Source organism: Tenebrio molitor, chromosome 2 (genome assembly GCF_963966145.1).
Source record: "Tenebrio molitor chromosome 2, icTenMoli1.1, whole genome shotgun sequence".
Classification (NCBI taxonomy): Eukaryota; Metazoa; Arthropoda; class Insecta; order Coleoptera; family Tenebrionidae; genus Tenebrio; species Tenebrio molitor.
The window spans coordinates 19,639,873-19,662,095 of record NC_091047.1 but is presented as its reverse complement, the minus strand read 5'-3'; the positions used below and the strand labels follow the sequence as shown (position 1 = coordinate 19,662,095).

Below are 22,223 nucleotides of genomic sequence, written 5' to 3'. Positions count from 1 at the left end.
TCAACTTTAATTTGTCGTTTGTGTTTAAAACGAAACAGGTTCTTTTTGATCTCTCTGTATTTATGGGAATCTACTTCAGCACAAGTGTCTATTTGAAGGTCAAAATATTAGATTGTGCCACTAATTCAAGCTGTTTGACCATGTCCTGATATGGTACAATACAGTAAAATTTTGAATGGCCGTCAACACATATTTTCACATTTGAATCAAAAAGCCACACAGCAAACATCAAAATACAACGAAGTATTAAATCACAAATTTTAAATAACCAGCTTTGGCATGAGCCAGCTGCAAAAATTTATTGAGCCAGATAAATACATAAAATATAATTAATTCCAGCACGTACACACTGTTTGTTAATTTTGAATAAAAACGATTCCATACTTTTATACATTGATATTTTTCAGTTGCTTGTTAAAATAAAAGTCGCTAAATTAATGTTACGCGGTTAAGCAGGGCTCGTTTGTGCTTCAAAGACCATTCCAACTTCACAGAACGGCCAAAATAATACCCCTTTGGCAACATCGAGAGAACACACATATTTTGCATTTTCTAGCTGCAAAAGTGCAATTAAACTTTTAAATTACTCCCGTTAGAATTTTTTGTCGTTGCATTGCGCTTTCGACAATTTTATTAAATATTTTTCAAAAGATGTGAATAGCCGTTATGAATTTCAACACAAAGCGCGGCAAAACAAAATAAAATTCAGAGCACCTATAACTTTATATTAAAGGTCACAAACAAATTGAATTTTCTGTGTAAAAAACACGCCACTGCAGTCAAAAATAATAATAATAGAAATTTTGCCACGGCGACAAACATGAATTCACGAGTGTTTGAATTAAATTAGCATGGTAGAAAACTTGCTGGTACCTGCGGTTCTGATTACGCTTTCATTTCCTGTTTTTGTTATTTTTATCGGGGGTTGCGGTGGCGCATTAGCCGCAATTTGACAAAATTAGAGGTGGTTTTTATTCCGGCGAAAATTGTCCCGGACTTGTTGAATAATACATGCAATTCTTGCGTGATTGCTGTATCGCTTTTTGCGTTGAGATTCTGAATAATCCCCAGTCAAGCATTTATGGTACCTGGACGAATACAAATGTAATTGTTGTATGGTGGCGTGCGAGTAGTTTGTATTCCGGGAGTGTCGACTAACTTCACTTCGTTTAATCTTTATGGGTTTTTCGCCCGTATTTTTATCCCAGACTAACCGTGATTTGTATTCCGCCAGGTGCCCTTCGTCGTAATTTATTTGGTTGGGACCGGTGTCGTCGATTTGTCAATATTTTATCCATTTGTGAATGCGTAAATAAAAATTACTTGATTTATTCGCGATTTACCGTCAATCACTCTGACTCGCCCGGCGCCTCCACCATTTGTGTGTCTAGGCCTACACTTTTGTAAACAACTAGCCCAGTCAATCTATGACGCCGCCACCCTTTTTATCACTTGCATCACAACCATTCAATAATAACATTCGTAATGTGTTTTTGTTTTTAATTTGTCACCCTCTAAATTGGGTAAATATGTACAATTTTATTATTTTTCGTTTGTTTCTCATAAAGAAAAACACTTACAAATAAACCAGCAGGCCATCCTGCAAAAGCAGTGCTAAAAATCGAAAATTATTAGAAATTATTTTTAATTAGCTTTAAAATAGTAATTTATCCAACAAGTGCATAAAATAGTACTTTTTTTGCACGAATCCCATAAGTAAAAAAGACACTTCACGCATCAGATTCATACAATATTTTTTCAACAACTGCCTGGAACAATCAACATCAAAACAAAAATCTAAAATTTCACGTCGAAAGCTATAATCGCAAGACAATGATTATGATTGATTTTTCAGTGCATATATTTGCTTAACGCCAGAGTAAAATAATAGCACGTTATGGCACTAATCTAACGCTTTTACTTTTTTTCACTGTTACCATATACAGATCTTTTACGCACTAGTGCAGTATAATACGATTTTCTAACTGTAGTATTTCATCTATGCTTGTTAATCTAGTGAAACCTGAAAGTTCTCCAAAATAGCGTCGAACTATGTCGAACAGCACTCTGTGATGCTTCAATGCATTTTCACATAATTAACTACCAATATCAAATTGCATGAAACTTTCTCAATAGAATTATTATCGAATATAGAGTACACAGTAGGTATTTGAGTTTATAAAGTGATTTTGTGACATTCAGTGGACTTTTCTCGCGTAATTTAAAAATTTACGAAACAGTCTGTAATTGTACATTGCAGTGATATTCATTTTTTAGTAACTCTAGTGTTGTACAAAAGCTTTTTGTTAAAAAATAAATTATCGATAACTTGTTGAGTGCAGTTGATTGAAATAACCCACAATAAATCTATTAGTGAAAAGAGACACTTGATGCAAGAGTTCCATATAATATTTTTTCTACAATTAGAAAAACAATCGAAACGAAATTGAAATAATGACACGCCGCGCCTCGTTTTTTTTTTTTAATTTTACCATAAACGTATATTTTGCGTACTAAAAATGGTCAAATACAGTTTTTTAACAGTGGCAGAAAAATGCCCTTTCAACATATTTAGATTTTTTCCAACTAAGCCGGCAGGAACCGATGAATCTGTAAGTAACGCGAAATTGGAAGACTTCGCGGCGGTCTTTTCAAGGTCTCACATCTAAGGCATAAAGCGTTATGTACTGCAGAGGCAACAGCATAATCTTGATAACCCATTTTTACTGCAACCTTTCCATTATTCATAAGAATGAGCACGATATGCGTTGAGAGATGTCTACAGAATCAAGTGAAAAATGAATTATTTAGTGAAGACATTAATGCAGCCTCAGCGAAAGTTAAGAGACGTAACCAGATCCAATCAAGTTTAATACGTCGCAATTGCCTGGATGTGTTTGGTTTGCTAATCCGGTTGCATGTTTACTCCAATCAAGCATCTCGTCGATGTTAAGACCTCAGAAATTTGCTGCTAACTTTGTAAATGATGCTCCTATGTTAATTCTCAAGTTAATCACCGTATTTGTTTTGTACAAGATTGCTTATTTGTTCTGTTTTCGGCGGAACAGAAATCTTACAACTGCTCATTTGTCAGCTTATTAAAACTTATTTCCCTTTGTATTAATAAGTTTTGCAAGATTAAATCCGAGGAATCGTTTCTGCACTTGAGCAGTTAAAAGGGTGATTTGCAAACTTATTTAGTAAATTGCTAAGTTAATATGTTTGGTTAAAAAAATTATTAATACTGGGTCATTATAAATGATTGTCCCATCGCAGTTGGCGTTGAAAACCCACACAAATTTTGGATGTGCCGCCAGCCCCGCAACATTAGACAAACTAGTAGACAGATTTCCACTACCGCCGGTAGCGCCACCTATCGACGATAATAGTCTCAGTCATGTTATGAGGCTTGCGGCACATTCAACTACGTTACCAACGTCTACCGCGATGGTATCATTTATTATCATCCTGTAGTATAATCTGTTTCAATGTGGTCATGACTCAGGGGTTAGATACTGACTTATCAACCAAACCGCCCGGGTTCGATTCCCGGTAAATCATCAGGTTTTTTCAAATCACTACCATCTTTCGGAGGAGATGTAAAGCTGTCGGTCCCGGCTACTACTTAGTAGTGGTCGTTAGGTCATGTTAGAGGCGCTTGCGCGACCTGAAAACATCTAGCACTTGGCCTTAGCCAGAAGGTATACGATTATTTATTTTTATTTATCTGTTTCAAAATCAAAAATCCACCAACACTGCATTCTACTTTTAGTGTGTTTGGAAGTATCAGAAAAAAGCGGGGTTATGAAAGGAAACTGTTGACAGTTGATTTGGTTGTAGTTCATCGTGTTTTTTAAATTCTTCGAAGCAGGTAATGAGCGCTCGTTTTAATTTAGCGGCTAAAAGGTTCCTCGTTTTTCGAGCCATTTTTGTAATTTGATATTTGTGATAAACCGAATGTCAAATTTTGGCTGGAGGTTGGGTTCAAACTTATTGTAGGAATTTCTTTTTTCTGCCAACATAATTCAACAAGTGGTGATTTTTGATTTTGAAACAGATAATAGGGCGTATTCTGTAATTTTTAAAAGTACGCTAAAATTTTAGCGCCATTTAAAATATGAATTTTCAAGCCCTGATTGGTTATTACTATGACAACTTAATTTAACGCCCTTTAAAATTCAGCGGAGCAGTTACAGAATACTCCCCTATATGTGTTAATTTTCATATAAAACCCCTAGACACTCTTACAAAAATATCTAGGTTCTAAGGTTAAAATTGTTGAAGAGTGTACTACCACCGTTTAAGAACGGACGAGCCCTATAGTTTATTGCAGAGCTCGCTTTGCGAGCGAGGCTAATAAATAGGGAAAGTTCACAAAGCCTAATTATGTACGAATTACATACAAAGCTTTATGTTCGATTGTGAAGTTAAGTTTCTTTTAGATACAAAATTAATAGATTCTAAAAATTACGATAATTTCCAAGTGTTCTGTTTTTGTTTCTGTGGTTACGAAATTATTTATTACTATTTATTTCAAAACGAAGTGTTTGTATTTGAAATACGAACTGAAATCGTCTTTATTTCTAGTTGTAATAATGAGCAAAGTAAGTGAAATTGCGGCAAAAGCTAAAGAATCTTCACTGCAAAGTTTTCTATTAATTCTATTCATTCCTGATTTAAACAAAATTAGGAAAATTTTGACGTTTATTTTGAAGTAATACCCAAAATTGACAAGCGGCCGTTATACTATCTTTATGGACTATCTTTATAAACGATTTATCCATAAATCATGAATTATAATACAATCGAACATAATAGTATATTATGCAACAAGATTTATAAACGGCACTTTAGACACGCGTTTTATGTTAGGCACGAGCGAAGCGTAGCGGAGCGAGTGTTTAATAAACAAGTGTCTAGAGAAGTTTATAAACGAGTGGAATACTATACTTTTTCTACGACCAAATTAACAAATGGAACACACAAACGAAACAAGCAATTTTTTTATTAAACGTTAATTTAAACATACAAACTAAATGAACATACCAAATAGGAATATGTATACATATATATTTCTCAGGATACAAACTGTTGGTGGCTTCAGGTCCATATTTGAAAAATACAACGAATTATTCCACTGCAATGACGTTTTCTTTCACGCCGGATGTGAAACTGATAAGCGTGAAAATACCAACTTGATCTAGAGCTAAATATGTCCAAAAAATTCAAGCCGTGTTTAAAGAAACTTCGAGCGTGTTTAATATCCCGAAAACGCCCGAATGGACACCAAGTTGTGACTAATGAACAATCGTTTTTAAAGTGACGTTTTATACACTATTTGTCAGTGCAAAATCTGACACTTTAGAGAAGGAAGTAGAAAAAATATTTTACGTTGTATATTGGATGATTCAAAATGATTGTGGACAAGTATGGCAACTATGTTTTTTACCCAATTCTTTCAATGGGAATGAAAACAAGAATTATCTGAAACATGTTATATTTCAGTTCCTTTGACAAACATACAAAGAAAGGATTTTAAGGCAGCGATATTCACAAAATGGTCTGCATTTCAAAGTAATTTTAATTTGCTACCGACTAATCAAATGATTAAAAAACTGCTAATTAAACCAAATTCTCTACGGATTTAAAAGTTTTCTATCTTATACTATAATATAAATCTGCAGCATTGATGGAAATTATATAAAAAGATTCAAGGAAAATTGAGTCATTCTCACAATTTACAGTTTTAAACAATAATAATAATCGGCTGCATTAATGAACTTCAAATAAAAGTGGACCTTGCTAAATATCACTGGGAGTAAAAATTAGTGAATTGAAACCATTGTAATGTACAAACTGCTGTCTGTCAGAAAAATTATCGAAAACGTAACGAGATTATCAGAAAAAGTAAATTGTACTAATTTACAGTTTAGAGTCTGCAATAATATTACTTTTCATTGAATGAATATAAATGAGGTAATCTCGTTTAATTTGTGATTTAACTGTCCGCAAGGTATTTAATTTCTCTTTAATCAGATTGTAAATTAGTTCTACGAAATCGTTTTAATTTTTTTTATTCTAACATTTTTTATAACTTCAACAGAACACCACTAGTGGTATGTATTTACTATCGGATAGCAAAAAAAAACTGGTACAGTATGTTACTATGGACACTTCCCAGTGCTGGTTTTACCACTAGGCATCATAGGCAATTGCCTAGAGGCGCCCGGCCGATCGTGCTTTTAAAACAAATTATAAATTATATAAATAATTTGCTACGGAAATCGACAACAACGCGTCAGCAAGAAAAAAGTCCCAGATGGGTTCGATATCATAAAATAAATTAGGGTAGATTTATGAGCGACAATGGTCATCGTCATCGGATTCGGCACAACTTTGAAAAGGGAATATTTTGGATCTTTTTTTTAGTGCAATATTTTCGGCTCTAGAATGTAGATACATACTGAAACAGAAAACATTTTAATAGAAAAAAAGTTTAAACGCGATAATACATAATTAATGTTAATGCTAAAAAGATTTTCAAAATGGCGGCGATGTGGACATGTGTTGCATTACCCGTGCCATTAAAAAAATTAAGCTAGCCAACTTGCATCTTCATAATAAATGTTAGAAAAGTGAAAAAAATCTCAGATGATAGAATTTAAACACTTATAATTGTATGCCAAATTTCAACAAGCTCTGCTAAATCGTTCTGAAGATATTTAGCTGTATCTATACTTTTCAGCGACCCTGTATTACATTAGGTACATATTTTGTTTAGAATTTGAATTTTATATGTTTTTTGCTATGCGATAGTACGTTTAATGGGTTTACATTTAGATACAAGAATATACAGGGTGATTCACGTAGCCTGTTCGTTAGAAACTTTCTGATTTCCCAAAATCGTATTACATAATATTAAAATTAGCCGACTGTAATCGACTGCTCCAAGTACAAATAAAATATTTTCAAAATGGCGTCACTTCCGGAAATACCGGAACTCGATGCCAACTTTGTTTTTTTAAATGTAAAGTCCCCATTTTGATTTCATATTTGGATTTTACGTTAAATTCTGAGTTTAGAAAGTCCTCTTGTCAACACTTATCTGTTATCGTTTTTGACCTATGTCATCTTTTTCACAAAAAATCGAGGTTGCCATTTAAAAAAATGAAGTTTTCGACATTTTTTGATTATCAACTTTGAAAAATTGCAGTAGGCGTATGAAACATAAAAAAAAATGTGACTAATAGCGCAAAAGATCGGCCAAACCTTTCCGATTTCAATAAAAAGATAATCAATTATTTCTTTCCAATGGTTCAAGAGTTATAATTTTTTTTTTTCTTCAAACGTCCGTAAATTATGACATTATCCTGCTGCATTGATAATGTTAGAGTGTCACTTCATTATCTTTTTCATATTAATACGATTTTGGGAAATCAGAAAGTTTCTAACGAACGGGCTACGTGAATCACCCTGTATACAAACTGATTCACATAACATTCTGACCTTAAGGAAATTTATATACAGCCAGTAATACGTTTTTCATTCATAACTTGATCCAAAAACATGAATTATTTTAAAGTTTTGTATGGTTTGGACATCCCTCACAAAAGTCTCGATTATAAACTATTAAAAATGGCAGTAATCGACAATATTTTTTTTATTTAAGGAAGTGACTCATCATATATCAATATAATTTCGATTCTTTCGTCATAGAGAAAAGTTTCATAAATTGGCGAGTTCTTCCACTGGTTAAAATTAACATACGTATTTCAGATACATACCTACATCCTGTGTATATTCGTTCGAAGAAAAATACAATTAAAATTCGAAATTCACAAAATAATAATAGGAAATTATAAGTTTTTAATTTGTTGCAGCCAATTTAGGGCGTTTTCGGTAGTTATTATGAAGCTGGAATTTAGTAAGGGGACATTTTTCCACAATGTGTTGGATGGTTTATTTTTCTGCGCCGCATTCACAAGAAGGGTTATCATCACGAATGTTCCAGTGAAACAGCATATTATTGCATTTGCCATGGCCAGTTGTGAAGCGATTTAATTCGCACCAGATTTTCCTGGGTAGATAAAATGTTTTGTAGGATCCTCAATTAAATTTTTATTGATTATTTCCTTCATGTGTTTAGCAACCAACTGCGTGACAAATATTGACCAATCAAAACGAGAAAACAAAAAAATTACCCGATAAAATTTCTCTAAAATGCACATGTGCAATAATCTGATAAAAAATGTCGGTACCTGATTTTTTTTTTATTATTTTGAATAAAAAGAATTGGAAATAATGCGTTTGGTTTCATTCTATTCAGGAAATAATCAGCCGTATACCCCTCGTGCAAAATTTTAATATCGGCAATTTTTTTGCTAATGAACTCAAACATCCATAAATTATTCGGTCAGAAGACCAATTATTATCAAATAAAAGCCCTCGACTTCGTCTCGTGCTCTTATTTGCTAATAATTGGTCTTCTGACCTCATTTATGGATGTTTTCGTTCATTAGCAAAAAAATTTTGCACTTGGGATTATAATATGTGAAAATATTTACGTCTTGTCAGGTTGCTTTCCAATAATCAGATGTGAAAAATGGTTGCATGAGAAATTCTTCTTTCCAAAGTGGTTTACGTGATTTTAATCTATAGGGTGGTAAATTGGCCTTGTCTTGTAGTGTGGGGTACATCTTCGGTGAGTTTAGAAATTTATCCCAAATGCGTTTTGTGATATATTTTCTTGTAATATCGTACGGAATAATGTGTGCAGTATGAAGTACGGTACATATTTAATTGAGCATCTATTTTGTTCACGTGTACTGTTCTTCCACACAGGGCAACAATATTCTGCCGTAAAATACAAGATACAACAATATCCAGTGCAGAGTACAATTTACTGTAAAAAGCGTCATATTCTGTAACATCTTTCTAGTGAGTTAGGTACGTTTCATAAGACTTGGTAAAGTTCATGGTAATTAACTTTCTTAAAATCAGATTTATAATTAAGTTTCTGTGTAGGAAATGTTTTAGACGGTTTACATTTTAAAGCATCATGAAAAATAAAAGTGGGATGATCTTCAGTTAACATTAGTTCTACATCATGACTTGCATTACACACTAAACAATTAGTACATATTACGACTCTAACTTTACTCGTATTATTGAAATTGGCATTTTTCATTTCATGATAAAATAAACACAAGAATTGCAATTGTAAATTAGGATCAGAAAAGGATGTAAAAAGGAAAACGAAAAATCTGCACTAGTCATGTTTAGGTGGTAATAAAATATCGGTTAAATGGGACTATAATGGTAAATGGGTCATTCTCCTTTTCTTTTCAAATTTGTTTAAACATTTCTGAAACAACTTTTTCAGCTTTATTGTACAGTGAACGATTTTTACTTCAAGGATGATTCATTTTTGTTTTTTCGCTTCCAACTTTATAGCGCCCTTAAAATTAAGTTGAACGTAAAAAACCAAATATAAAAAATATAAAAAATCGAATATCTTAATATGTATTTATTATAGTTTTCAGTCAATAAGATTTTTATTTTTTTCTAATTTGCTGTTTTAACAAAGCTGTTAACGCATTCGTGTTGAATGCGTTAATAAGCGATTAACACATCCGAAATCTAGGAACTTTTTTTAGTTGGTAACACACATTGCGGGCAGCAAATTGACTCTGTCATTCTCTGCTATTTGCCGCATTTCTGAATAATTCATCTTTAATTGCAATTTCACTTGCGAAAAATGACAATTATGTTTAGTCTAGATTCAAATTTAGAATTTAGCTTTAAATGTTAACCATGAAATAAATGTGTCACCAACTGTCACAAAATTCCCTAAATTACCAAAATTGATTTTATTTGTAAAAAAAACATGTATTTAATAATTATGCAAATTAGAAAAAATAGTATAAAAAACTCGTTTTATAAAACATCAGAGCACTCGTCATTTACACTACAGGCACTCCTGCCTGCGGCAGTCGTGCTGCAAATCTGACTCGTGTCTTAATATAAGTTTTATAAAACTCATGTTTTAATATACTATTTCCTTCTTATACCAATTACTTTTGTGATTTTAATTGCTTATTATTATTGTTTGTTGAGAGACGTATTTTTCTGTCAGAACTTGACATTCATTAGGCTGGCGTTAAAAGCTATCTATGTTTTATGTGCATTATGATATCTAATGTAATAGGGATCGAAATAGCTTTATAAATTGTATTTTGGGTTGCATTTTTACCTGGTCAAGCTCGTCATCTTACTTAAGTAAAACAGTCCTATCGTTCAGACCTACATCTGCAACAATTGTTCTACTTGAAACTGTAAGATTTTGATTTAAAGCTGGTGATATGTACCATTATTTCACCTCCCTTGTGTTATTATTATTACCTATTACATATTATTAAATATTCGTGTTGACATTAATTTTAACAGTAATATTTGCATTTCATTTTTAGTTTATACTTTTTTATGTTACAATGTTTCTTGTTTCATAAAAAAATAATGAAGACCCACCGACATCAAATCAAATTAATAATAAATTTTCTATTAAAAATTCTATCAAGACACAACTTCTCTGCGAATTGGAAGTTAATGAAAGTTCAGACATAAAGAATATTTTACGTGAAACGGTAAACTTGAACTTTGAATCAATTTCAATGTTGTTCTCTCACGCGTAATACCATTTCACAATTATCCAAGCCAACTTGTAAAAGAAATGTAAACGTTGTAAAAAAGTTTATGTTCACATTTATTGACCATGTAAAATTTTATTTTCTTAGTGAACAACATTGCAGCTTGCAAACCTTCACTTGCGAAAACGCAGTCTCCATGAGATTTAATATTCCGTGCTAATCTGTGCAATCCAATCCCCATTTGCTCGCTGCACTGAAATTAAATAATAGAAAAACCGAATTTCACGTGAAACTGCAAGTCATAAATCTTGTGCAGTCCAATATGTGAAATAAAATCAATTATGCGCTTGAAAGCCGTGCCTTATGTTTAAGCCGGGTCGATTTAATTTTTAGCTGGCGACACGATCGATCAATCATACCATTTATGGAAAATAATAAAAATACTTTTCGCCTGTCAATGGCACAATCCCTCACTCCCGTTAAATCCTATAAGCAATAGCGTCGTAACAAGTGGGGAGGTCGGTAACAGACGTTTATTACCTGTAAACTGGTGACGTGTTTTATGACTTATGGGCGTCGGTGCAAGTGTGAAGAGGGTAATAGGCCATACATTCCAAGAAATTTCGCTGCCTTTGACGATGTCCTGAACGTCGAAAGGCCGCTTTTATTTTTCACCAGCAAGGATTCCAAGAAATATTTTCTGTTGAGGAGTAAATTGTCTCATTTCAATTCGACACAAATTAAAAATATTCTTAACAGTGTCTTCATCTCTTCAGACAAGAATATAACATCAAAACCATACAGACTTGAACATAATATATTAGCACAAATACTTTTTTCTCTGGAAATCTTAAGGGGATTCCCCCAAAATAAAAAATATATTCTATCAAATTATTTTTTTACAAACTTTTCCATTATCATTAAGAATCGCTTTCTTAATAATATTCAAATACGCCAACAATAAATTACTGAAATAGCCATCGGTGTGCGCCCCTGCATATAAAATCTTTATTTATAGGTAATTCCCCTTGCTCTATTAAACCGAACTGTCAATAAAATTCTAGAAAGTTTCAATTAATTTCTAATTAGTGCCTTGACGCTGTGAGATATTTTTTTCTTTTACGTCCTTTTTGTCAAATCCATCACGTATTTTGCTTCATTATCTGTAATTAACATTCGAATAATTTACACCAGATTCCTGATTCACTTTCGACTCTGTAGAAATGGGCTAATGTAACCTCATTTAATCAAATGTCGAGTGGTACAATAAATCGAAAAAGAACGAGCACAGTTTACGTAACGCTACATGCCGGGTTTAATTAAAAGAGGATCTATTTTTTTTAATTAAGCTTAAAATAATCGAGAGGGACGTGGTAGGCTATAAATAATTTAGTGCTTTTAGTGTATAATTAATAAGCATGTGGTTTTAAGCATGGCGAAGCAAATTGAAATTAAAAACAAGATGTGATGAGGATTATAATGCAAGATAACAAATAATATTTATGTTTTCGTTTAATTACACTTTCGCTGCCAAGAGCTAACTACAATAATTAAATTAGTTGCGAGATCTTCACGATTCGCAAAATAGTGGAGGAATTAAATGTAACGGCAAATTGTTTGTTAGAAATTGGTTAAAATGTAATAGATAAATTAACTGATTCGTTTAGAAAGTCACAAAAGCTACTCCCGCCATTAAGGATGCAAAGCAAAATTATGATTTTGATTAATTTTGCTTAATTAGAAGTCGTGATTTTGAAGGTGGAAGTGAAACTTGCTGCACCTGGTACAGATCCTTATACATATATTTTTATTTTTCAGTAAATTGCAAATTAAAGATCAATACATTTTTTCATTGATTCTTTTATAATTTTATAACTTGCATCATGTTTTAATAAATGTTAGTTTGTGCTTATTATTTGATGTTTCTACTATTTATTTCGTAAAAATGTACTTGCATAATAATAATAAATGAAAAACTATAATTGACAGAAATTTTACATTTATTCAAAAGTATTTTGAAAACTTTACGTCAACGATGAGTAATAATTTCCAAAATTAAAAGGTAAAATTTATTTTCAATTTAGTATTTTTATTTTATTATATTATTGCATTCTTCTTTCTTTAACAGGAAAAGATGAAACCTTTGAGAAGATTTTTATTTTCTATTGAAATTAAAATATCCAGCTTTTTTTGGAAGTGTATTGTGGGTTGCATTTTCAATTTCGTCCAGGTCATTATCACTCGTGAAATATCCTGTATAAGATACCAATTTGCTAATATATTTCAGCAACCACCAATTTTATTAAGTATTTTAGTTAAAAATAATTCTACATTAATAAATTTAGCACTGCATTTATTTCACTTTAATGGTTTAATTAAAACTAATTTTATATTCATTATTAAAACAACAGATTCAACAGCAAAAGCCAATAATCACAAATGTCAGCATAAAATAAATCAAGTAGATATAGATAAACAAGGATTTAAAATGTACCGACTGATTCACATAACTTTCCGACCCTAACGAAATGCAGCCAGTAATATCGCGCGTTCAAATGAAATCCTGGGCTGGGAAGGCGTTGGAAACCGTCAATTGTTGTGCTTTTTTAAAGCGTAGATTAATTGGAGCATGTTGACAGCTAACCTAAAATTTAGAGCCAACAATTTTTTCCTTTTTTTTTTCTTTCTTTGCAATGTTTTACATCAAAAATAGAATAACGTAATGATTCCTATTCTCGAAGCAAATATCTAAGGGCACTCTTTGCTGAAAACAAACATGTTGAATTATGTCCCGATTAAACATAAACAAATGTCATTCGTGTCAAACGGCGGGAAGTTTAAACTTTATACTGTTCTGAACGCCTACCAGCCCAGGATTTCATTTGAACGCCCGATAGTTATTCAGTTATAACTTGATTACCTTTATTTACTAAAATCTGGACACTCCTGATATTATTGAAAATCACTTGACAATTCCAATTCCAATGACGAAAGGGTCGATATGATATTCATATATGATGAGTCAGTTACTTAAATAAAAAAAATATTGTCGATTACTGATTACTGCGATTATTTTTAAACTTTTATAATTAAGACTTTTGTGAGGGATGTCCACCATAAAAAAGTTTAAAATTATTCATGTTTTTGGATCAAGTTATGAATGAAAAACGTATTACTGGCTGCATTTAAATTTCGTTAGGGTCGGAAAGTTGTGTGAATTAGTCTGTATACATAGACGAGTACATATATGCATATGATGTTTTTGCTGGAACCGTTTCCATTGCCAACATTGCACAATCAAAAAACGAAATTCATTTTTAAATCTCTCAGCTTACACACAGCTGAGAAACAATTCACTTAAAAGCCGCAATACTTTGACAACAAATAGTTCTTATGCAAACTGATCAATAATCCAACACACTACACATAAACATGAGTGCACATTCACTGAAGAAAAGGCACAACAAGAAAAATGTTTGTTTACGACTGGGATGCTGGAACAATTTTCCCTTTTTAACTGTGAGATACCGTTTAAATGACATTTCAATTGAGATTTTATCTACTGTGGAGAAGCTAACGAATAATGTGCCATAAATGCGACATTGTGTAAACTCCGATCAAGTCTTTATTACTCATAATGAGGACAGACGAAATGCTGTTATTCTTAGCAGTAACAAAAGATTTACATGTGTTGAAGAAAGCATTCGTAACCACGAAATGTTTATAAATTATTTACTTATCATAACGTAATTATTTTTTACTTTATAACTATGTATAACATGAGTAGTTCAAAAGTTCAAAAATTACCATTTTACATACGAAGATCACTGGATTTATTTTAGTACTGGAGAGTTTTTATTTGTACACAAATCTCCCAGTCTGAATAAAAAAAATGAAGTGAAACTTGCGTTCTCAATATCATTTTCCGATTTTGGAGAGTCGTTTCAGTCACAGCCTTTATTATCTAGAGATGGAATTAAAATTCTTGAGGATACTTGAAAAGTATTTTTTCAACTTTCGCTCAAGACAATCTTGTGTTAAAGAGGTGATTATTGTATGCTGACGTTGTTGAAAAACTCCCAAAACAACAACAAAAATTAAATACCATTGAATTACACAAGAGTAATTATTTGTTTTCTGGGGCCATTCAGCAAATTGGCGTTAACATCTTTCTTGTCAATTTGGTGGCACATCGAGCTGTAAAAACAGGAAAATATCGTTTTAATTTAAAGAAAATACGTTCCTTCCTCTAGAAAAATATTAATGTTGACGAATTATGTACACCGCAGCATGAGAAGGCGAGAGAGACTTGATAAAAGATTCAGTTTTTTATTTTATTTAAGAAATGTCGTCTCCGCTTTGAGCAACATTTGTACTACACAGGCCGGCCGGAGTTAAAATTTCATACGTTATTTTGAAAGATAACAAAAATAAGAGAGGTTGCCGTGATGAAATTCATGGCAACTTTGGGATCAAACGATATAAATTTCATCAGGAGCGTCTTGTTGTCGTCTGAAGTTGGCCAGTAAAGACATTGTAAATTATGTTTCCTCAGCAAATATTTCACGGTATCGGATATTGTTGCAGCCGGGTGCAGGGGCTACAAATTCACCCATCAAAGACTCAAGTAATACGATTCAATCGCGATATATGGAATCCGACGAGGTACGTTCCTGTGAAGCGACACAAACTTAATAGGATGTTATATTGTAGTCGAGTTCTTATTGGATTCCAAAATATTCCTTCTGTTTCCCAATTCCGTTCTAACAAATTTACCCAGTGTATTTACTTTTATTCAATTTATGGCAAGGATTTCCGGAGCATTTATCCACCGCCCCGCATCATAAGTCGTCGCTTTTGCCGTGGAGTTGATGTTATTAACGGTCTTTTCCTCTGGATTCGCCATAACAATTTTAATGGTCTTGCCTCGACCGTTTTAATTGTAAACACTTTTACAAATTTGTTTATCATCGCACAATAAAGTTGACTGATGCTGCTTCGCTCTTCGCGTTTAATCTCTCAGACCGAACAATTTTCTCTCCTCCGAAAACTTGCATCACACCAAATCTCGTTTTTATTTAACCCAACAACAAAAATTAACTTGAATTTTATTCGTTCTGTTATTCTGAATAAATTATTAAATCCACAACGAAAATGTCGCTCAAAATAAATTTTCTGTTACACTCCTGGTGTGTTGTGAAAATCAACGCGAATATTTTAACAGGTTAACTCACCAATTTCGGTAACTTTTGTTTATTACGATTTTCAAAATTTACAAAAGTGTGGCCAGTCTCGATCGTGGCCGTCAGAGATCAGAAGAAGTCCTGCAAATAGAATACATACATTTTAAACGTTTAGTAAAGTAGATGGTGAACTTTCAAGAAGGTTAATTCCACCTCTAAGCCAACTTAAGAACGTTCGAAGACTTCACTTGCGTTATTCAGCATACTCGTACGTGTTGGCAAATGCGGTGAGCCACACGTTTCTTTCTGTATCTTTTTTGTAACACACCACTGGCCAGGAAGACATTGAAAAATCTCTTTTGATCGCTTCGGGTATAATTTCGAGAAGGGCGTTACATCTTTTATTATGTTATTTGAAATTCTCCGCATGTATAGATATGAATAGTTGAGGTATCGTCGCTCTTTGTGCGGTGAACGCGCACGTTGAGAAATCTAGCCGAGGCACGTATTAGATATTTTGAGAAAATGCGATCTAAAAGTTGGTCGGTTGGGCGTTGATATTGTGGTTATATCAAGTATGTATCTCGCTACGAAATGTCAATAAGCGGAGACCCACTGTCTCTCTGTTTTGTAATTTAATAAAAACGCCCTTTCAACTTTTATTTGTTTTCTACTGCTCATATTCGACGTCTTAAGTGCGTAATATATAATGCGCTCAATATTCTTTTATGTAGCTATTCGTTTTCTTCTCAGGGGGCTTTTCCGCAATTGCACACACGACAAACACGTCTTCCTTTGTGCAGACATGTTTTTCGGCGTTCTTGAAAACTGCCACGTTAAAGGTTAAAAAGTGTCTGTCTGCTGTGCTTGTTTCCTATTGGTTCTCCACTAGACATGCATTCAAAATTTTACGTAACAAATCCAAGCCAAATTTTAATATTTTTGTAAAAATACCTACTTATTTTACAATAGTTACTCTGCAATATATTTTTTTTAATTAATAATTTTGTCATTATTTGTCGTTCATCAATAAATTAAAACAGATTTTAAGGGGTGAGCTAAAAGTGTTTTCAATAAATTTGTTGCTGATCAAGAAAAAGTTTTACAAATTTGATTTTCTCACAAAATGAAATAATCAGCCGTACCTAATATGTATCGGGTGTTTTGTTTTTTTTTTTTTTAATTTTACCTCATAATAGGCGTTGAACAGTCGATTGTGAACGCACTATACAGGTTACGGATCACGGATCAGCTGTTTAAATCTTACGTTTTACACGAGTGGTGCGTTCACAATCGACACTTCAACGCCTACTACGAGGTGAAATTTAAAAAATGACTCGATATATAGTTTGTCCAGCGAGATATTGGTTGACATAAAAATCACTAAATTCTACGTAGACAAAATAGTACCTAGCACACGTAAAATTTGAAATATATCCTTCAAGCAATAACATTTTTTCCCTGAAATTATGCTCTAATTAATGTATTCTAGTGCATTTTCTAGCGTTGGGTTAATTTAATACAATTTAAAATCTCCCAATCTCTCGCTGAACGAAGTATAACAAATGACATGATTATCATCAACGATATCTACAAGGGAAACCGAGCTGCTCCGGTTTCAGGAGTCATATCATCGATTTATTAATCATATCACGTGTTTATACAGGTGTCCCACCTAAGACTTTCAGGTCAGGTCAGGTATATCTCTATTATTTATGGAGCGATTTCTAGTAAATGAAGAATAAACTACTGGTAATAAAATGCCCGATTAATAAAAAATATAATTTTAAAACATAATCTTTTTTTGAATTTACACAAAACTAGTGTCCGATTGTTACTCGTTAGAAAACAGGTGTCTACACAAAAAATTAATCAAATTAACAGTTTATATTTCGAGAAAACATCAATTATTATTTTGTTAAAAATGTGCTAAAATTTTTGAGATATTCAAGACAAGTCGCTTTGAAACAATTGAACAATTCTGCAACAAATTAAATAAATGGAGACGGTTTTTTCATTTTAGTGCATTTTTTAACAGCGTTGCAATAAAATTTATCGTAACTCATCTCAATCTTACCTATTATCACTACTACTAATACGCTATAGTAATTATCTACACTAATTAGTCATTTTTCACGTGGAAATTCAATATTCTTTTGTATTTTTTACCGTCACAGGTGTACTTTCACTGTAACATATACATTTGCACCATATTTTCTTGATACTTTTAACCTTCTTTATATTTAGGGCTTCTAATGAATTCTTTTTTGTAGTAACCGACTAAAACATGATGTCCTTCCAGTTTTTTGTCCTTCATCAACATAATATACCATTTTTAGAACGCTTCACAATATACTAAATTACATAAATAGACATACTCGTATTTTATGTTTTAAAATATTTTAGACAATCTTCTCTGTTGCACGTCTCAGGACGTCATTCGAAACGGTATCAACAATTTTTAAAGTAAGTGGACACATCAAATAAAACTAATTTAACACCCTCCAACTATATATTTAATACTTTCCAGTTACATCTAGTGCACACTTTATACGTGCAATTATCAAAAAATACTAGACATTGGATATTTGTTATATGGATGTAACGTATGCCCACCTAATTTAACTCGGTGAGCTTCTGCAGCACTTCTTGTACAGAGTGCTGTCTAGCATTATCGTGATGAAACAACACCTGTTTCATGTTAAACAATTGCAGACGCTTTTTGTACACTTCTACGTTCAGACATCTGTGTAGAGAAGACACTTGCATTTGTCTAGTAGGACTCTCATTAGACGGAAAAACTTACATGAACTTTTTTTCTTTTGTCACTACGATGAAGCTGGATCATGTAACCAAGATCTAATCGATTCGACACCCTCCTTGTACTTTTTCAGTTGAAAATAATGAAGCAACAAATATTCTGCAGAGTTAGTGAATCTGCAGTTCGATTTCACTCGTAAATATAATCGATGATAATTAAACCACTTGTTACTGATTATTCTATTTTGTGACAAAATTGATTCGAAATAATGGACAAATTCTAGCAAAATATTTTTCATTATCAGATATTTAAATGATAAGTTCATCGACGAATAACTGAAAAATGTAATAACTAATAAGAATTGCAGGAATTGCAAACAGGAGTAGAATAAAGTTGTGATGTGATCGTTAAAATAAACAGAATCAACTCTGCTGGGATACTTTCGCATTTTCGTCTGAAGCCCAAGTTTTTTGCCCTTTGTGACATGCATGCTAAACCCAATCCAATCGACGTCAGTTCGGTCCACTCGGACGTAACAACTCGAGTATTATTCTATTAACCCGCTTTTTCTTGTCAGAGAAGTCTCGTGACAATCTCACTTTTCAACGCCACAATCCTATTTGTACGCTATGGATAAACTGATACGAAAGGACTTGAAACAAGTCCAATCAAATTATCCCTCTCCCGATTCGTTATGTCATAATCGTTGTGACAAGTTATGAGACAAGTTTTTGTACGGAACAAATTGCGTCGACACAATTAAAACTCGAGTTGCGAAAAGTTCCGCGACTAAAAAACCCGGCAGACGCAGTTAACGTTTTGTATCAACGAAATTAGATTGTTAACACAGTAAATATCCATCCGTGATTGCAGTTTTTCCGAAACTAAACTGAAAACCTCTTCTCGTTTATTTTCGCTTCTGTGAGTCCAATCTAATTTGTCAGAGGATTAAAGCTGCCATTTGCTTTGCATAATTTCATCCCGGATGCACACTGGCTCATTCATTAAAAGCACTTGAATGTGCAAAAATGGTGGATGCGCCGGGCTAATTTCGTCAGACTTTAATATAGTGGGTTTACACCAATTGAAATGTTAGCACCGTTTTGGGTCCATCCCATTTACGCAAATAATTTTATCTAAAATTACGTAATTAAGCTTAATCGCCCAAGATGCGGAAAAACATTCCCTTCTTCCAGCCATGCACAAAACGTCAATAACGGAAAATTATTTTCAAATTAGTAAAACTGTATTATTCAAATCGATTAAAAGTTATTTCAGTTGTTTATTTTTCATAATTTTATAATTTTCTTTCGATTATCCATTAACCAACTCCAATAACAAAAATTATTCAACATGCTGTAAGCAGGTACAACAGCCAATGAATTTTTTAATATGCTCCACTCGTTCATGTTTTATTGACGTGGGGTGTATCATAAATTTTCTTGGTGTGTATTTATGTTAAATGGGTGTCAGAGCTACATTTGTACCCGAAAAAATTGTCGAGTTCATCACAAAGAAAGAGCAAAAAACGAACAGTTTGACGTCGAGGAAAAATATGGCGTGGCGACCGAAAGAAATTCACCCCACATTATAATATAATAAGAATGTTATTCACAGAAAATGCAAAAATGTTGAAATATGAATATATACAGCGAAAACGTGACGTAGTTAAACTTCTTGCCATCACCGGCTTTTTTCCTCGGGATATCTTTATATTTTCCGTATCTTGTTTTATTCTGCGACATTCGGTTGCCGCTCCTACTGGCGCATAGAAAAGAATCCATACTTTGCATACACCATCCCAGTGGAGTTAATCTCACAATTAGTTTTAAAATGTCATCGAAAATACACTAAACCGTAATCCTTACATGCTCAAAACTAGTTATGTAACGCAAAAACCATGCTTTTCCTTACGGAGATCAATCTTGTATTCAAGGTAATTTGTATATTTGGTTGCCTACCCATCCAGTTTCATTTCCAGCTACTTTTATTATATAAATTGTCAATGTCTACTCCGACTTCATTAAAATGTTAAATAAAAACATCTTGGGACAACATTATTTACGCTGAGCGCCTTTGCAGACGAGCCCCGACCTCAACACCACAACCAGCGTGCTGACGTTTACTCCAACTGTCGAAGACGGAGGAAAATATCTGTCTTGCAGGGGTCAACAACCGCACATCTCTGACAGCGGTCTCGAAGACGGATGGAAGCTCGATATTTACCGTGAGTGTTGCATTATCACTTTATTAATCCTCCCTGCACTGCGAATTATCAACTTGTGCTCCTGCATTACGGAGCAATATCGAGCATGATGTGTTAGCGACTAAATTAAAGTTGGGGAGTTACTGAGGGACTGGCACGTTCCGAATTTAGCTCGCATCATTCGTTCTGATTTAATTGAACCCTTTGGTACAAGAGCGACTCCTGCTTCGAGATAAATTCGCACGAGTTTAATGCCTCGTCCATAATGGATTTCATATGGAAACCGCCGACTGACCACCTCATCTGCTTTTGATGCTCTTCCGTATAAATTAGACCATATCTGGACCGCAGTTACCGACTAAGTGCCGGCTCTATTTACGCTCCCGGTTAATTATTGTACTTGTTGGAGTGATATTCTCTCCTAATTTACACCACGGTCTGTTGGTCAGCAACTGACGTGGCCCAGTCTGCGTAATCGCAGCATCGCCGATGCAAAGCCAAGATTAGCCTTTGCCAAAAATGAAAATGCATAATGTCTTGTTTATGTTCCGTCGATTTTGGGGGGTTCTGTTAATTAGCGAACAAGACAGATTCCATTACAGATACGGCGGTGTTGCTCACGTAGGCAACCCAACTCGCAAATGCGAGCAGAGGACGAGTCCGCCCCTGGCCCCTCTTTAATGTGCGCCCATGCAAGTTAATTCAGCCCATTACACGAGGAATCACTTGGAACTGAAACAACTTTTTCGTTGCAAAAACATTCTAACGCGAAACTTTTACAACGCACACGCTTTTGTTCTCCATTTGGGCAAAAGGGCTCGTGTGAGGAAAGCGAAACGCTCTATATGCACACCGCACCATAGTTTACAGCTCTTAACATCTCGCCACATTAAATAAGGCCAAGAGTAACCACTCCCCAGGGAAGGAGGAGTCATCATAAAGTTGGAAACGGCGATTTTTTGCCCCACAACTTGATTAACCCCTCGACTATTTCGTACTTAGGGACAGACACAAGATAAATAAAAAGGGTGGATGAGTTTAGAATTAGTTTCCTCTTCGACAAGTCGCTTTATGGATCAGATGATGACGCCGAAAGTTATTTGCTCGTAATTACACTGTGTAGTTGCGGATTCGACTTAACAATTCGCTGTTGTTTGTACGTTCCGTATTTGTGCGGTTAAAAGGGCCATAAACATTCGCAAATGGCACCGTCAGCAAAGAAGCAGCGCCGTTTCAAAAGCGGGCGCCACGTTTACACTTGTTCTATTTTGTTTATGCAAATTTAACGCCGCCACTGCCGGAATGATTGAAGGGAGGCGACGACATTATTTTCTGCTGCAAAGAGGCGACTCTCTGCCACACTGAAGCTCTAATAAGTTTAATGTCGATCAGAATTCAAGCAGAAACTTAAAGCTTAATTGATCCGA

At 33.7% G+C, this 22,223-nt stretch overlaps 1 protein-coding gene across 4 annotated transcripts in view; it reads left to right on the top strand.

Moving 5' to 3' along the window:
- LOC138124486 (protein turtle homolog B-like) overlaps nt 1-22,223 on the top strand; it is a 272,071-nt gene that overhangs the window by 233,919 nt on the left and 15,929 nt on the right. For all 4 annotated transcript variants that reach the window (XM_069039530.1, XM_069039529.1, XM_069039528.1 and 1 more), the window contains exon 7: nt 20,673-20,817. In XM_069039530.1, coding sequence (XP_068895631.1) covers nt 20,673-20,817 — 145 coding nt within the window. The remainder of the gene's footprint in view (nt 1-20,672; nt 20,818-22,223) is intronic.